The sequence below is a fragment of the Megalobrama amblycephala genome, linkage group LG18 (assembly GCF_018812025.1).
Source record: "Megalobrama amblycephala isolate DHTTF-2021 linkage group LG18, ASM1881202v1, whole genome shotgun sequence".
Taxonomy (NCBI): Eukaryota; Metazoa; Chordata; class Actinopteri; order Cypriniformes; family Xenocyprididae; genus Megalobrama; species Megalobrama amblycephala.
Genome location: NC_063061.1, coordinates 22,249,458 through 22,264,826, shown reverse-complemented (window position 1 = coordinate 22,264,826; position 15,369 = coordinate 22,249,458). Strand labels below are relative to the sequence as shown.

The following is a 15,369-nucleotide window of genomic DNA, read 5'->3' as shown; positions in this document are numbered from 1 at the left end:
AGTCAATATTGCATCTTTCCCACAGAGTGAACACAGATATCTACTGACTGACACTTATTGGGGCATTAAGTATAAAATATTAAATTTAGTTAAAACGAATAATAATAATATAATGTGGAATATTATGATAACATATAGTAATTCGTTATTATTTTTATTATTATTTAAACAAACAACCACCAATTGTTTCAAGAGTGACTATTGTCAATCTGGCAACCCAGCCCTTGCCGCGCTCGTGAAATCCCTCCTCCTCCGGCACCGTAACTTCCTGGAGACGGGCTTTATATTTATACAGAAAAATGGCGGCTTTAGGCTCAAATAGTGCCTCTGAGCAAACAGACACCGCGTCTGAAGCCCAATCGGCACGGGACAATGATTTTTGGGCTGGACAGGGTCCTGTGGTGCTGCGTGATCCAGCGATTAAATTGCTGAGTCCAGTTAGCGGTCTGGAGCCCCTGTCGTGGGCAGAGGATCACAGACTGGCGGCCTCCAGCACTAACAGCGTGACTCTCCTGGAGCTGGTGTGTGACATACACAGTCTCAGTCAAAATATGGTGCTGCATCGCACTCACATCCCCGTGCCGGACACCGCTTGTGAACTCAAGGTAACTACTGTGCGTGCGCGTTCTCGTTGCTTTATGGTACCAACTGACGTGCACTGTTGCAACCATGTTGCCAAGCCTAAGCCATGTTTTGACGTGACATGACATCTCAAAATGTGCAAAATAAGCGTTAATCGTCTGTGAGGAATTATCCACTTTAATCCCCAATTTTCCCAGCACAAACTGCATGCCTTTCTGATCATAATTGTAACAAGTGGGGAACTAATGAAAAACTGCTCAGATGCGCAGTTAGACACAAAATATGCAAAACATTAAGTAGCATAATTTACATTTTTTCAGTCAATTATAGGGAGTGATAATCCAAGAATAAACGCATATTTCTTTTTACTTCTCATTTTAATTTAATGTAACATTACTGGAAATATGCTATTTTACCATGTTAGTCAATTAGGATTTTTTATTTTTTTTTGTTCAAAACAGGGCTATGTGTCAGTTGTGATTACTGACATATTTATGTGTCCTGTGATCAAGAATTATGAGACAGAGCGATCTTAATTAATAATACACTTTTTAAATAATATATGTACCAAGTATGGTAGTTGAATCTGTATTATGACATGTATTTTAAATGCTTCTTTTTATGGAGCTTTGACCAGGACAAACTGGAATTAAACAGCTCTTGTCATGTGACTATTTATACCAGAATGTTCACAGTCTGCATCTTTTAGTCGTTCATTTATAGTTCACCATTCTGTGTAAATGCATCAACAACTCTTTTTAGAGTAAGAGTTTTTGTTAACCCCAGTTTGTTTACAAATGTTACTTTTTGGAGTATCCCACAAATAACATTTGTGACCAGTGTACCAAAAGAGTTGATGTATTTTACCATTTTGAAATGTTTTATTAAAGGTGCCCTATAATTAAATATTGAATTTACCTTGGCATAGTTGAATAACAAGAGTTCAGTACATGGAAAAGACATACACTGAGTTTCAAACTCCATTGTTTCCTCTTTCTTATATAAATCTCATTTGTTTAAAAGACCTCCGAAGAACAGGCGAATCTCAACATAATACCGACTGTTACGTAACAGTCTGGGTGTACGCCCCCAATGTTTGCATATGCCAGCTCATGTTCAAGCCCTTAGACAAGGGCAGAACGTCTGGATGTGCACAGCTGAATCATCAGACTAGGTAAGCAAGCAAGAACAATAGCGAAAAATGGCAGATGGAGCAGTAATAACTGACATGATCCATGATGTCATGATATTTTTAGTGATATTTGTGAATTGTCTTTATAAATGTTTCGTTAGCATGTTGCTAACGTACTGTTAAATGTGGTTAAAGTTACCATCGTTTCTTACTGTATTCACGGAGACAAGAGCCATCGCTATTTTCATTTTTAAACACTTGCAGTCTGTATAATTCATAAACACAACTTCATTCTTTATAAATCTCTCCAACAGTGTGTAATGTTAGCTTTAGCCACGGAGCACTATCAAACTCATTCAGAATCAAATGTAAACATCCAAATAAATACAATACGTATGCATATGCATGCAGCATGCATGACGAACATCTTGTATATAGACACAGTCGACTCACCCATATTCCTCAACATTTTTACAGCATCCTTCCACTACCCCATCTCCTCACACTCGCCTGGTTACTTTCCTAACCAGAATATGGTTCGGGCCAAATACCGAGCTCGGAGCCCTCTCCTCGGACAGAATGCCAAAAAAACGCATACTATTTACTATCTGATTATTTGTAAGTGTAAACGCGTGAACTATATGTGAAAATGAGACTTGATTTCATGTGACCATTTTTACTAATCATGTGAACAGATTTTAATCCTTCCCTGACTCTATAGAAATAAAAGACTTTCTAAAATGACATTTTCAAAATTTCTTATTATGAAGCAAGAAATATTTGTACACAATTCATTTAATGTCTTCTTTATATTTTGTTACAGGTGGGCCCAGAAAAGGAGGTGCAGACTGTTAAAGATAACTTTGCAAAGAGTAAAGATCCAGTTATAGGCCAAATGATAATGGCAGACCGAGTCATCAATCCTCAATCCGGACGTCTCCATGGTGTGAAGTACACCAGCTGGTCACCGTTAGGCTGCGACAAACAAGGCCGCTGTCTTCTTGCTTTCTTAACACTGGACAATCGTCTCACAATCCATAGCAGTCATTTGCGTTTGAAGTGGATGCCTCTCATGGACCTTACAGAACTTTATGGGGAAATGTTAAAATCCAGGAACTACTCGGCTCAGAACGACGGCTCACCTCCGAGCTCCATCAAAGACGTGGATGAACTGCAACAGCGGTATCGCATGCAGACTCCAATGCGCATGGAGTGGTCTAGTCTGTGCAATATGCAACAAGTTCAGACCGATAATGCATGTAAAGATGTCAGCACAGTACTTCTGGCTGTACTTATGGAGAATGGAGATGTGGTAGTGTGGCAGTTTAGCTTGCCTCTACAGGGAAAGGATTCGGTGGTGTCTTGCAACACCATCAAATCTGGAGTGTCATCACCAAGCGTGCTCACCTGGTGGGAATATGAGCATAGTGGGCGGAAGATGAGCGGACTGATTGTCGGTAGCTCACTTGGACCTGTAAAGATCCTTCCAGTCAACCTCAAGGCAGTGAAGGGTTACTTCACCCTCAGGCAACCTGTGGTTTTGTGGCAGGATAGTGACCAGATACCCGTCCACAACATCAAATGCATTACGCTCTTTCATCCGCACCAGAAATGCAACTGCAGTCTAGTAGTTGCTGCACGAGGTCCTTATGTATTCTGGTGCTTGTTGCTGATCTCCAAAGCTGGTCTCAACGTTCACAATTCACATGTCACAGGTCTTCATTCCACCTCTATCATATCCATGACAGTCAGTCATAACAACGGGACCATTTTCACCTGCTCACTAGATGGTAAGGTAAAGAAGCTCACGGCTGTTTTCACAGATGTTGCTGTTGAGTTTAAACAAGAGGAGGTTGTTCTGCCAGAGGGAGTTGCAGGTCGACGGATACATGGCATATCCGTCAGTCCAAACGGTGCCTACTTGTCTCTCATCTCGAACGAGGGCATGATCAATGGGCTCCACCCCGTCAATCGGACATACCAGGTGCAGTTTATCACCCTTAAGACTCCAGATGAAGCGGCTGCTGAGCTGCTCGAGTCTCAGATGCACAATCTCTTCAGAAAGACAGACTTGCTGGACTTGCTCCGATGGCGGATATTGAAGGACAAAAGCATCCCTGTGGCCCTCCAGAACAATCTAGACGAGAAGCTCCAAACTTCAGGGTCCACCTACTTATGGCGTTTTAAGCTTTTCCTTCTCAGAGCGTTCTACAAGTCCATGCAGAAAACCCCTTCGGAGGCCCTGTGGCGGCCGACCTATAGAGAGGGTAAAGTGTTTGTTGTGGATGAGGAGGCGGGTGGAGGTGATGAAGGCGAGATGGCGGAGATCTCTGCTTTAGAGGAGCTCAGGCAGGGGGATGCCGAAAGGCAGTCCAGTGAAGAACAGATGAGGGAGATCGGCAGCAGGATCGAAGAGGTGGAGTCCCAACTGATTCGCGAGAACATGAAGAAGGTGCTGGGCGAGGTATACCTGCACACCTGCGTCACTCAGAACACATGTATACCTACCAAAGGTGTGTGTGACTTCCTCACAAATGACCCTGCTAATGAAGACCGGGCGGCCAAGGTGAGCCCCCTTCTTACTGAAACAAATATAGACGCTTTATGCACTACCGATCAAAAGTTTGGAATAATTAAGATTTTTAAATGTTTTTTGAAATAAGTCTTTTATGCTCACCAACACTCAAAAAATATGTTGGATTTACTTAACTTTTTTTATATCAACAGGTTCCATGTATCTGGGTTATGTTGCATTTAATTAACATTATTTATTTCAGTAAACTTAAGTTTATTACATAAGGTTAATTCAATGCCATTTAGTTGAATCAGGTTAAAGGGTTAGTTCACCAAAAAAATTCTTTAAATTCTTAAAACAAGTTTATTTAGTGAATGCATTCAAGAAATTTTTTTACGACTTTTACAAATGTTATCTAACAAGAATAGTTTATACAAAATCTTTACTCTGTAAAGACTTTTATTGTTAGGCGTTTGCCAGAAAACTGTTTTGTTACATCCATGGCATACCCAAAGTAGTTGTTTTTTATTATTACATTTTTTTTTAATATTATTTTTGTTAGCAAGTTCTCAACCCAAGCACATGATCTACACTTCACCACAATGGTAACCCCCCAAAATGCCAATATACCAGAAACCCTTTTAAATACCAACATAAAAGAATATTAAACATTAACAAGTATCCCAATTTTATCATCCTAATAAAAAACAATGCGTAAAATAACATTGTATTTCAAGATTTACTCTCCCTCTCCAGCCCTGTGCAAAGCATTATGGGAAGGGGAAATCCTGTTCCTAGTTTCTATAATGCTGTTTTAACACGTCTAAAATCATTTATGTACTCTCAACTCAAATGGATTAAGTAAACTGGTTGAAAAGAATTGTGTTGGATTAACTTAATTTTCTTAAGTAAATTAAACAAGCATCAAATGTTATTTTTGGCCTTCTTAACTTAAACATGTTCTTTCAAAATGAAAATGTTGAGTTGAGCCAAAACACAATTGTTTTAAGTCAGTTTAACCCAATCCAAATGTTTGAATGAGAACCCTAATACAATGGTGTACAATGAAAATTAATGTTTTAAACTGAACAGTATCGTAAAATCATTTTTTTTGAGTGAAGGCTGCATTTATTTGATTAAAAAAAAAAAAAAAAAAACATAAAAACAGTAATATTGTGAAATGTTATTACAATCTAAAATAACTTTTCAATGTAATTGATTTCTGTGATGGCAAAGCTGAATTCATTACTTCAGTCTTCACTGTATTTTTGTATTGTAATGTATATGTACTGTACTGTATCACAGTATTTTTAATCAAATAAATTCAGCCCTGGTGAGCTTAAGAGACTTCTTTCAAAAAGATTAAAAATCTATTTTATTTCAAACTTTTGAAAGCATTTGCATTTTAAGTGTTAATTGGCAAATAAAAAAAATCATGCAATGAATAAACTCTTTTAGAAATATACCTTAAATGTACATTTTTTTTTTTTTTTTCTATTCCATGTGTGACCTTCACAGGTGCTGATAGGTCATATCATGAATAAGATGAACAAACAGACATTTCCTGAGCATTGCAGCCTCTGTAAGGAAGTTCTGCCTTTCACGGACTGCAAACAGGCAGAGTGTAAGAATGGGCACAGATGGCTAAGGTGCGTAACCATAAATAAGTTGTGATATGTCATTTATAAAATTCTAATATAAAAGTATGAAGAATATATATATAATAAGTACTAAATGCTTCATGGCACAGAGTGTTAAATGAAATTGTTACTGTAATAAAAAAATCTATTTTCATAAGCCCTGTCATACATTAACTTGCACTGTAATCTGGAATGGTGTATTTTGCTTAATTTGGCATACAAATATAATAATAATTTTATTTGACTATTTTACAGACTATTTTGCTAAGTGAAGTGACACTGTTCTTGGCTCAAGTCTGATACAGATTGCACATTTGGATGAACAGATTAATTTGTGATAATTTGTGTAATTTTAGGTATTCTTCATATAAATACCAGAATGTAAAGCCCAAACAAGAGCCTAGCAGACTACAATTACTTTGTAGGTCCAGATTAATGTGCCATGAACATACATGAAAATGGAGAAAATTTCACCTGCGGTCTAAAATCGCCTTTTCTGCTTTGGACTATAGTTGAATAGGTTTCAAGTAGATTTGACCCACTTTCAAGCCCCTTGTGTGACATTTCATCCATCGGCCTGACTGAAAGGAGATTACTGCCCCTAATGGTGTATCAGGGAAATAGTTGCTTCATTGCTGTCATTCTGATCTCTGCCAAGTACTGATCTAAACCTTCCCCTGCCGTTTCTGTTCATGTGTCTAACTGTCTCTTTCCGTCTTTCCTTCTCTTTCCTTCTTCCTCCCTAAGGTGTGCGCTGTCATATCAGGCCTGTCAGGGTGTGACATACCGCCGCTGTCTATTGCAGGACAGTATTGCCTCAGTAGCAGAGCCCGAGGGTGAGCCATAATGCTGTATCATATCTCCATTCAGAACCACATAGCAGCACACACTTAGACTTTATGTAATGCAGCAGGAACCTTGCACACACACAAAACAAAAACTCTGCTGCCCCACAGCAGTGCAAGCTTAGGATGTCAAATGTACTGGTACTCCAGTACCAAGTTGATATTAAAATGATATGTTAATAGTATGTCTTCTTTTTTTCACTTGTGCCAACTCAATTCTGACTGGCAGGCGGCCGGTTTTAAATATTCACATGCACTTTTTGGTCAAAAAGCCCATCCTGGTGAGACATTAAAGGATTAGTTCACTTCAAAATTAAAATTTCCTCATAATTTACTCACCCCCCCCCATGTCATCCAAGATGTTTGTCTTTCTTTCTTCATTCGAAAGGAAAACATTCCAGAGTTTTTCTCCACATAGTAGACTTCCTAGTAGAATGGGTTGAAGGTCCAAATTGCAGTTTCAGTGTAGTTTCAAAGGGCTCTACATTATCGCAGCCAAGGAAGAAGGGTCTTGTTTAGCAAAATGATCGGTCATTTTCTAAAAAAACTGTAAATTTATATACTTTTTAACCAAAAATGCTCGTCTTCCACTAGCTCTGCGATGTCCCATGCATATGTACCGATCCAGTGTCTACAAAACGAACTTGCACAGATTAATTCAAATGGCCTTTACTAAAAAAGGTAAAAAAAAAAAAATGTCGGACGATCTTGAAGTTGGAGGAGAAAATGTGATGAGTTTTTCACCCTACCACGGTACTTCCGCCTACGTCATGCGTGACCTTTTCAACGTGATTACATAATGCGTGACACATCGCAGAGCAGTGCAAGATGAGCATTTGTGGTTAAAAAGTATATACATTGTAATTTTTTTTTTAGAAAATGGCTGATCGTTTCGCTAGATAAGAACCTTATTCATTGTCTGGGAACATGTAGAGCTCTTTGAAGCTGCAATTTGGACCTTCAACCCATTGTACCCTGGTGAAGTCCACTATATGGAGAAAAATCCTGGAATGTTTTCCTCAAAAACCTTAATTTCTTTTTGGCTGAAGAAAAAAAGACATAAACATCTTGAATGACATGGGGGTGAGTAAATTATCAGGAAATTTTAATTCTGAAGTGAAGTAATCCTTTAATGTAAAAAAAATGTAAACAGGCTAGACAAATATGTCAAAATATTGGATTTATGCATTTGGCCTTGTTTAAATACAGCATATCGTATTTAATATCATACTTTAATCCTGTTGTTAATACTGATCAGATAGCAATATTAAGAAAAAAAACGTACTTTTTACTTGAGTAATTACTTGGAAAAATTAAGTTAAGAAATACTTGAATGCAACATGTCATTGTTTTAATTTGTTAATATTTATATTAATATTTAAATAAATGATGCATATTTGTTTTTGCTATTTTTTTCCATTGTTATTTGTATCCATTACTGGCATTTTGCTAGCATGAAAAGTTGACAATCCTGTTGCATTATAACACTTGCTTAATGCATTGTATGAACAAATGTAGAAAACCACCTTAATTTGACACAGTCAAACCAAAATTTATTCAGACACCTTAAACATTTCATTATTACAGTTTATTCACTATAGTTTAAAAAAAATGGCAATAAAATATGACAAGATCTCAGAGTTAAACTGTGTCAGAAAATTTTTTATTAATTATGTCAGATAACACTTGAGCAAAACATGGTCAGGTCAAAGTGTCAGAATAATTTTTGGTTCCAAATTTTTATCAATTTTACTGGTAGTCCACTGTATGAAGAATTTTTGGGTATAATATGTCACAGTTGACTTTATTTTGCTATCCTCACTTACATAAATGAACTATAGTGTCCTGCACCCACTAGTAAAAATATACCAAAAATGTCTGAATAATTTTTGGTTTGACTGTACATGTAAATGATTATGAGAATTCTCGCCTTTTCAGATTCAGACTGGATCAAGAAAATCCTCCAAGGTCCCTGCATCTTTTGTGACTCCCCTCTCTACTAAAGCAGTGGGGCTAAAGATGACAAAATCTCCACAGCTGAGTTCTGGATTCCTCAAGTGGCCTACATCCCACATAAATGACTAAAATGCCTTTATTACTTGAAAGAGAAAGTCTATAAAGTATTCACTAATTATTTTGTAATATAAGACATTTGGAAGATTTTTTTTATGAACAGATCTTTATTTTAAATCCAAGCTTTAGCTAAAAAGTGATGTGTAATTTTTCATTTTCATGAAAACTGTGACTGTTAATAAATTATTCTATTGTATATATTTGCTGAATATTTTCAATTTGTTAATGTTATGCTGCCATGACATTGTACTTTTGCATTAAAAATGCACGCTCTTCCTGTGGCTGATTTTAATTGGTTTAAATAAATCCATTTCCTAATTGGCTTTGGAACATTTCCATGTATCCGCAAACTCCCCCATCTCCAAATAATGACTTTTCCTTGGCCTGAAGGAAGAGAAAACGACTGTACAAGGAAATGAAAAACAGGGAGACAGATAGAAAACTGTTTTAAAACCGATCCAGCGCCTCCAAAGGGCCGAACTCTAATGAGATACAACTGTAATGAGGAATGGATCCCAGCCGCATATGCGATACCCATTTTAATTAAGATAGCGAGCTTGAGTGCATATTGTTAAATGTAGTTAGCCCCCTTTTTTGTGGGTCGCAGGGAAGACGCACGCAGGCCATGTACCGTGACGTCCCATGTCGCTAACCCCAACCTTGCTAACATATAAGGGTCAATGGTGATCAAAGATGGACTCGGGCCGGTTGGACCCTCAGAATGCTCTCCGCCATGTCTGTTCTTATCACGGTACATCTTGTCGCCTTGCCCTGCGCTCTCTCTAGTGTCACTGAAGATGATAGCTCGCCTCGGGGCTAGTCGGCAGCCCTGTCTTAGGTTTCGGATGGTATCCCGAGATAAAGATGGCCTGATAATTACAATTCGACTCCCTATCTTTCATTCAGTACTGTCAGAGGGCTTAAAACTAAAGTAATCAGGGTGTTTGTTTAGTCGTTCTTGATTTTATTATTCATAGAGAGGGCCGCCTTCATTACGATGCGTTCTGAAATGTTGCCATATCATTACAATTGGTAATGCAACATGTAAGGGGTGTTTGATTATGAGGTAATAACGTGCATTATGTATTAATCAAAGAGCGACTAGAACACAAAGGCAGTGCTCAGAACCTCAAATGCCGTCTGCTGCATGTCACAGCAAATTTGTTCACTGACATATTGCGATAAGCATCTAATAACATGAATTTGAAAGCTGTTTTTAAATGATGTACTAGAACGACGCTTTAAAAGAAAATGAAAAGATATTTGGATTTCAATTGTACACATAATATACAGTGCATATTAATAGCCGCAGGTGCTAAATGTCACAGATTAGATTATAACTGCAAACGTGATTGAAATTCCAACTTTTTTTCCCCCCCTGCCGTGTATTTTCTTTCCTAGTTATTAGATTGTCAAATGGATCTTGGCCTTTTGGTTTGAGTGCTAGCTTTGTTGATAGGTGGAGACTTCTCCTGTTGAAGAGGTTAGCTCTGTTTGGCAGAACCTCCTACTTCTTTAATATAACGATCTGTCAAAAAACATTTCGACAATAATTACGGCCCCCTCCTCTTTCCTCTTTGTGTGTGCTCTTTCAAGACTTCAAAAGGAGGTTTCGTTCTTTTCTCTGTATGAAATATTCATAACTTCTGTGTTCGTGGCTTTGTGCTTTAAACAGATAACAGACAGATTTTTATATTATTTAATCTCATTTTCTTTTGTTAGTTAACATATTTTGATATACATCACCTTTCGTTAAATGCCTAATTTGTTGAGCCCAAACAAAATGCTAAGAAGTCATTCGTTCTTGCACTGAAGATTTTCTTTTTGTGCTACAATTTTTCAGTTTTATTTATTGACCTTTATTTATATCCTGTTTTTAGAACTAAAAAGCGTGTAAATTTGATGTTACAAAAATTACACTGTGATTAATGTATAGTATAGTTATAATAACAGATTTTTATAGTTTCTCTTACATATCTATAAATACAATTTTGAAATACATTTGAGTTTTTTCTACATTTTTTTCAGCATATTTGATGATAATTAGATGTTATCAGTTCAACTATCAATAGTTTTACAGAAAATATGAATGTTGCATAACAATACTGTACTGTACTGCATTTTCTCATGACCTTTTTATAGATCAATTATATTGGTATCAATTATATTTATTGATTGATTTAGAAATTATTATATTTGCATTCATGCATAAATAACAGTTGTGATTTATGTTTCTATGTTTTGACATTTTATGCTTTTAGTAACAAAACTGAAGAATCACTCGTTTTAACGTTTTAATTTAAGAAGAAATATTTTTTTTTAGTAAATCTAGCTTCTGGACCATGACAATTTTCATTTTTCTTTCTTTCAAAAAAGCCAAAAGCTGTTAGAACATAATTCATAAAACAAACCGTTAAATATAATTAAAATAATGAATATATAGTACAGTATAATTGCCTATTTAGGCCTGAACAGGCCCCAAAATTATTTGTGTTCATGTAGTCTTAACTTAATATGAATTGCATTCATTAGTTTTCTGACACCAAAAAGAAGTTTCACAATATAATCTGCATGAAAATATGCATATACATGTATATGTATGTGTGATTATGAGTAATACAGGAAAAAAAAAAAAAAAATCTTCTAAAGCAGTAGATTTTCTGATGTGGCTTCACTCCGTAGTGTATATACATCAATTTTCCCGTCTGAATAGATCTCGTCTCAAGTATGCTTTGTAGAAGTGTTCCCTCAGACTTCAGTAATTCATCAGTAATTAAGTCTGTCTGGGGGCTGTCTAGGGACCCCTGGTTTTTCCTGCAGACTCTGAAATCAGGCTGTTAACATGGCCCTTTAACGGGTACATGGACCCGCTGGGATGGAGTCAGTGACCCGTGACTGGCTGATATGAGCGTATGAGGGAGCGTGAGATGTCAATAGTCAGTCTTTCTGCTTGTTCTGCGGTGTGGAGCAGCTCAGGTGGAACTAATGCAGAACCTCACGAAGGCCGTGACCAGAGCTCTGCTTTACTGCAACATTAATTAAAGTCATTCGCTACACACTGAACGCACAACCACGAACAAGAGGAAGTGTCATGGGGATTGTGTGTGTGTCTATATATTTATGTCCCTATATATTTATGTATATTTAAAGGATCAAAGGTGCTAGACTGGTAAACAAATATGCAAGAAAAAAAGTTCACTTAAATCTTCTGAATTTTATGTTGCCAGAAATGAAAACAGACAATAACAGCACAGCAGGACATGTTTAAGCGCTCGCATCATGCACCTGCACAGCAGCTCTACACTGAAACTAATATAATGGTTCCAATCGACGTAGATGATTCTGTTAAATCCAATGATCATTCAAAAAATGATCAAATTAGAAATGTCTAATAATAATCATCATCCAGTGGCAAAGCCACATCTGATCCTGTCTGAGTGTGGGTGTTATATGTCAGACTTAAAAGGCTTACATAAAAAGAGCTCTGTTTTATTGAATAAAAGCCATGAAAGAGCAGCCATTGGGCGTTTGCATTTCACACCATTTCGGCAGCGCACTTCCCCTCTGAAGATTCTCCCACTCTTTCCGAATCCTTTCATGTTGGCTTCCACCACAGAGACACAAGGAAGCCCTCATTTTGAAGACTGCTTAAAAATACTGTACGTCTCCCGAAGATCAGACAATGTCAAGATTAACCTGCCCTGCACAGAAGTCCCAGAAATGGTCGAAATGAGCAATCAAAACGGCGGGAACTCAAGAGACTTAACGTGACATGACAATGGAAGCGGTTAGCAGTCAGTCATTCACATGTTTTCGTGTTTAATCTGACAGGAGGTGGAAGCAGCCAGTCCAAATCTACAGCATGAGCGGAGCGGAGACAGATGGGACCCAGTCAGGATACAAACTCACGCGGATGCATTCAACTCCAACTCCAAGCATATGTCATTAGGACAGTTTCCGCATAAATTACCTGAATTTTCAGCGACCTGCAGGTAGAGGATTAACACAGCCCTTTAGATGTGAGTTTAGCATTGTATGCGTCGTAAAAGGGCTTAAATATGATAATATGCTAAAAGTTAATAACTGTTCTTGAGAATGAATTGCATATCTCAATGGTGAGTCTCTAAAGAGGCACAGCAGCAGCTCGAAGAACTAACTTATGACTGAACTGTAAATTCATTTGTCTCCACTTCATAAAGCAATGGTACAAAGCACTCGCTGTGAGGGAGAGAGTGTGTGTGTGTGTGTGTGTGTGTGTGTGTGTGTGCGTGTGCGTTTCGGTATATCCGCACTTGTAATTATTTCAGGGAAAGAGTATGAAGAATTTATAATGAGTATTTTTGTTTTTTAAAAAGAAATACCGGTAATAACTACTATGCAAAGCTATTGGAATGAATATTTATGACCTTTGCTATGAAATATTCATAAAGTCAGAGTAAAAAAAGAACACAAAGGGAGAAAATGGGGAAAATGATGCGTGAGTGAGAAAAGTCATGGGAAGGGAGCCATCGCCTGGAATTCACAGGAAGAGCGACCGACAAAACCTTTGGATCGTATATCTGACATTTATTAACAAAAGCGCCAGCAACATCCTCCTGGTTTTTTTAACCATCCATCCCCTTCATCCATGAGGTGATGCAAGTTTCTTTCGTTCACCCGATCCTCCCCTCTCTGTCGCTCTGGTTCTCTCACTCATCCCCAACTTCTCTCTCTCTCTCTCTCTCTTCCTCTTCGTTCCATCTACCCAAATTAAGAAATTAATGAGGGATAGATTCTTTACCGACTGCCCCTGCAATGTTTACCACTGATGAAATTATAATGCTGCCTCAGCTGTATAATTTATAAGCCAATTAGAGGAAGTGTTACTTGATTTGATGGGGAGCCGACACACAAAGTACATTTAACTAATAGAGAGCAAGAGAGTAGCACGAGGAAAGAGATCCGGAGAGAGGGAGGGAGGACAGCTGAGGCTGACGAGTCCTTGCGCCACTCTAGGATTACGTGGCTAATTGCCCTGCTTTATCTGTCTGTCACGGATAGCCATGCATATTTCAGTGTTCCCAAAGACTTTGATTGTTTGCACTCGTGTTGGGCCTGTAACAAGCAGAGCAGTGGCCAACGTGGAGAGTAGTTAAAGACTGGCACCAGGAAGAGGTGGAAGAGGGAGGAGGGAAGCGAAGGGAAGAGTTCCGACTACAACTGACAGATTAATATTACTGGAGAGCGAACGAACGAGAGCACCATCGGAAAGATTAACGCAAACAGAAGAACCGTCTGGTGTAGTATAATTACAGCAAAACTTAGGAGCAGCGGTTTGCTTTGTAGCCAAGATGTGCTTTTCCTTGAGAAGTCTCATAGAGTGGTGGTGTTGTCTTGTTTTCCAGTAAAAATTTCGAAACATCTTTATCAGATATGGTGAAGTATTTTTACGGTACTCAAATACATTTTTCAAGCATCTGTACTTTAGTGTTTTTCTTTGGAAAACTTTTACTTCACTACATTCCGAAACACAATGTTGTACTTTTTACTGCACTACATTTCATAAATAAAAGTTGTTTTTTTTTACCTTAAAAGGATTAGTTCACTTTGAAATGAAAACTACCCCATGATTTACTCACCCTCAAGCCATCCTAGATGTATATGACTTTCTTCTTTCAAACAAATACAATCGGAGTCATATTAATTATCACCCTGTTGCTCCAAAGCTTTATAATGGCAGTGCACGGAAATTCAAAAAAGTGCATTCATCCATCATAAACATATGTCACACGGCTCCGGGGGGGTTAATAAAGGCCTTCTGAAGCGAAGCGATGCATTTGTGTAAGAAAAATATCCATATTTAACACGTTATAAAGTAAAATAACTAGCTTCCGCCAGACCGCCTTCCGTATTCAACTTAAGAAGAAAGTGTAACACCTCTTGCAGTTCAAAATGCTTACGTTACGACCAACGCCTTCCGTATTAAACTTATGAAACAAGCGTAACTGATGCAATGTCAGTTACACTTTCTTCTTAAGTTGAATACGGAAGACTTTAATACTTAAGTACATTAAAAATGTAGTACTTTCTTGTACTCAATTAAAACTTTGACTTAGAAAGTACCAGATTTCTAATGTAATTAAGTATTAAATGAAATTTCGAAAGAAAAACACTCTGATAAAGTACAGACACTTGAAAAATGTACTTAAGCAGAGTAAAAATATTTCACTACTGTCCACCACTGATTTTTATAACAAGGGAAATTTACTTGAGAAGCAAAATGGTGTAAGATGATCTTTTTTTCCTTCAGAAAATAAATCTTGAATTAAGTTTATTTTTGTGCTTTATTAACTTTAACTGAACTTAAACATTTTTATTAGTAAATTTATCTTGTTTTAAGTTTTTGATATTTTTATTGGAAAACTACAATGAAACAAAACAAGTATACCGGTAATATGAAAGTAAAAATAAAATAAGAAAAAAAAATACTTTTTTTTTTTCGTTTTTACCAGTGCTCAGCCAAACGAGTCACCCACTGTTGAATCAATAGATGAGAATAGTAAAAAGTTAAAGGGATAGTTCACCCAAAAATGAAAATTTGAT

General features: G+C 37.3%; 1 protein-coding gene across 1 annotated transcript; it reads left to right on the top strand.

Moving 5' to 3' along the window:
• The first annotated feature begins 230 nt into the window (after positions 1-230).
• gtf3c4 (general transcription factor IIIC, polypeptide 4) lies at positions 231-9,112 on the top strand. The gene is made up of 5 exons (XM_048166394.1): positions 231-605; positions 2,538-4,280; positions 5,748-5,878; positions 6,617-6,705; positions 8,653-9,112. Exons 1-5 carry the CDS (start codon positions 300-302, stop codon positions 8,715-8,717), a joined length of 2,334 nt encoding a protein of 777 aa, XP_048022351.1. The 5' UTR covers positions 231-299; the 3' UTR covers positions 8,718-9,112.
• The last annotated feature ends 6,257 nt before the right edge of the window (positions 9,113-15,369 follow it).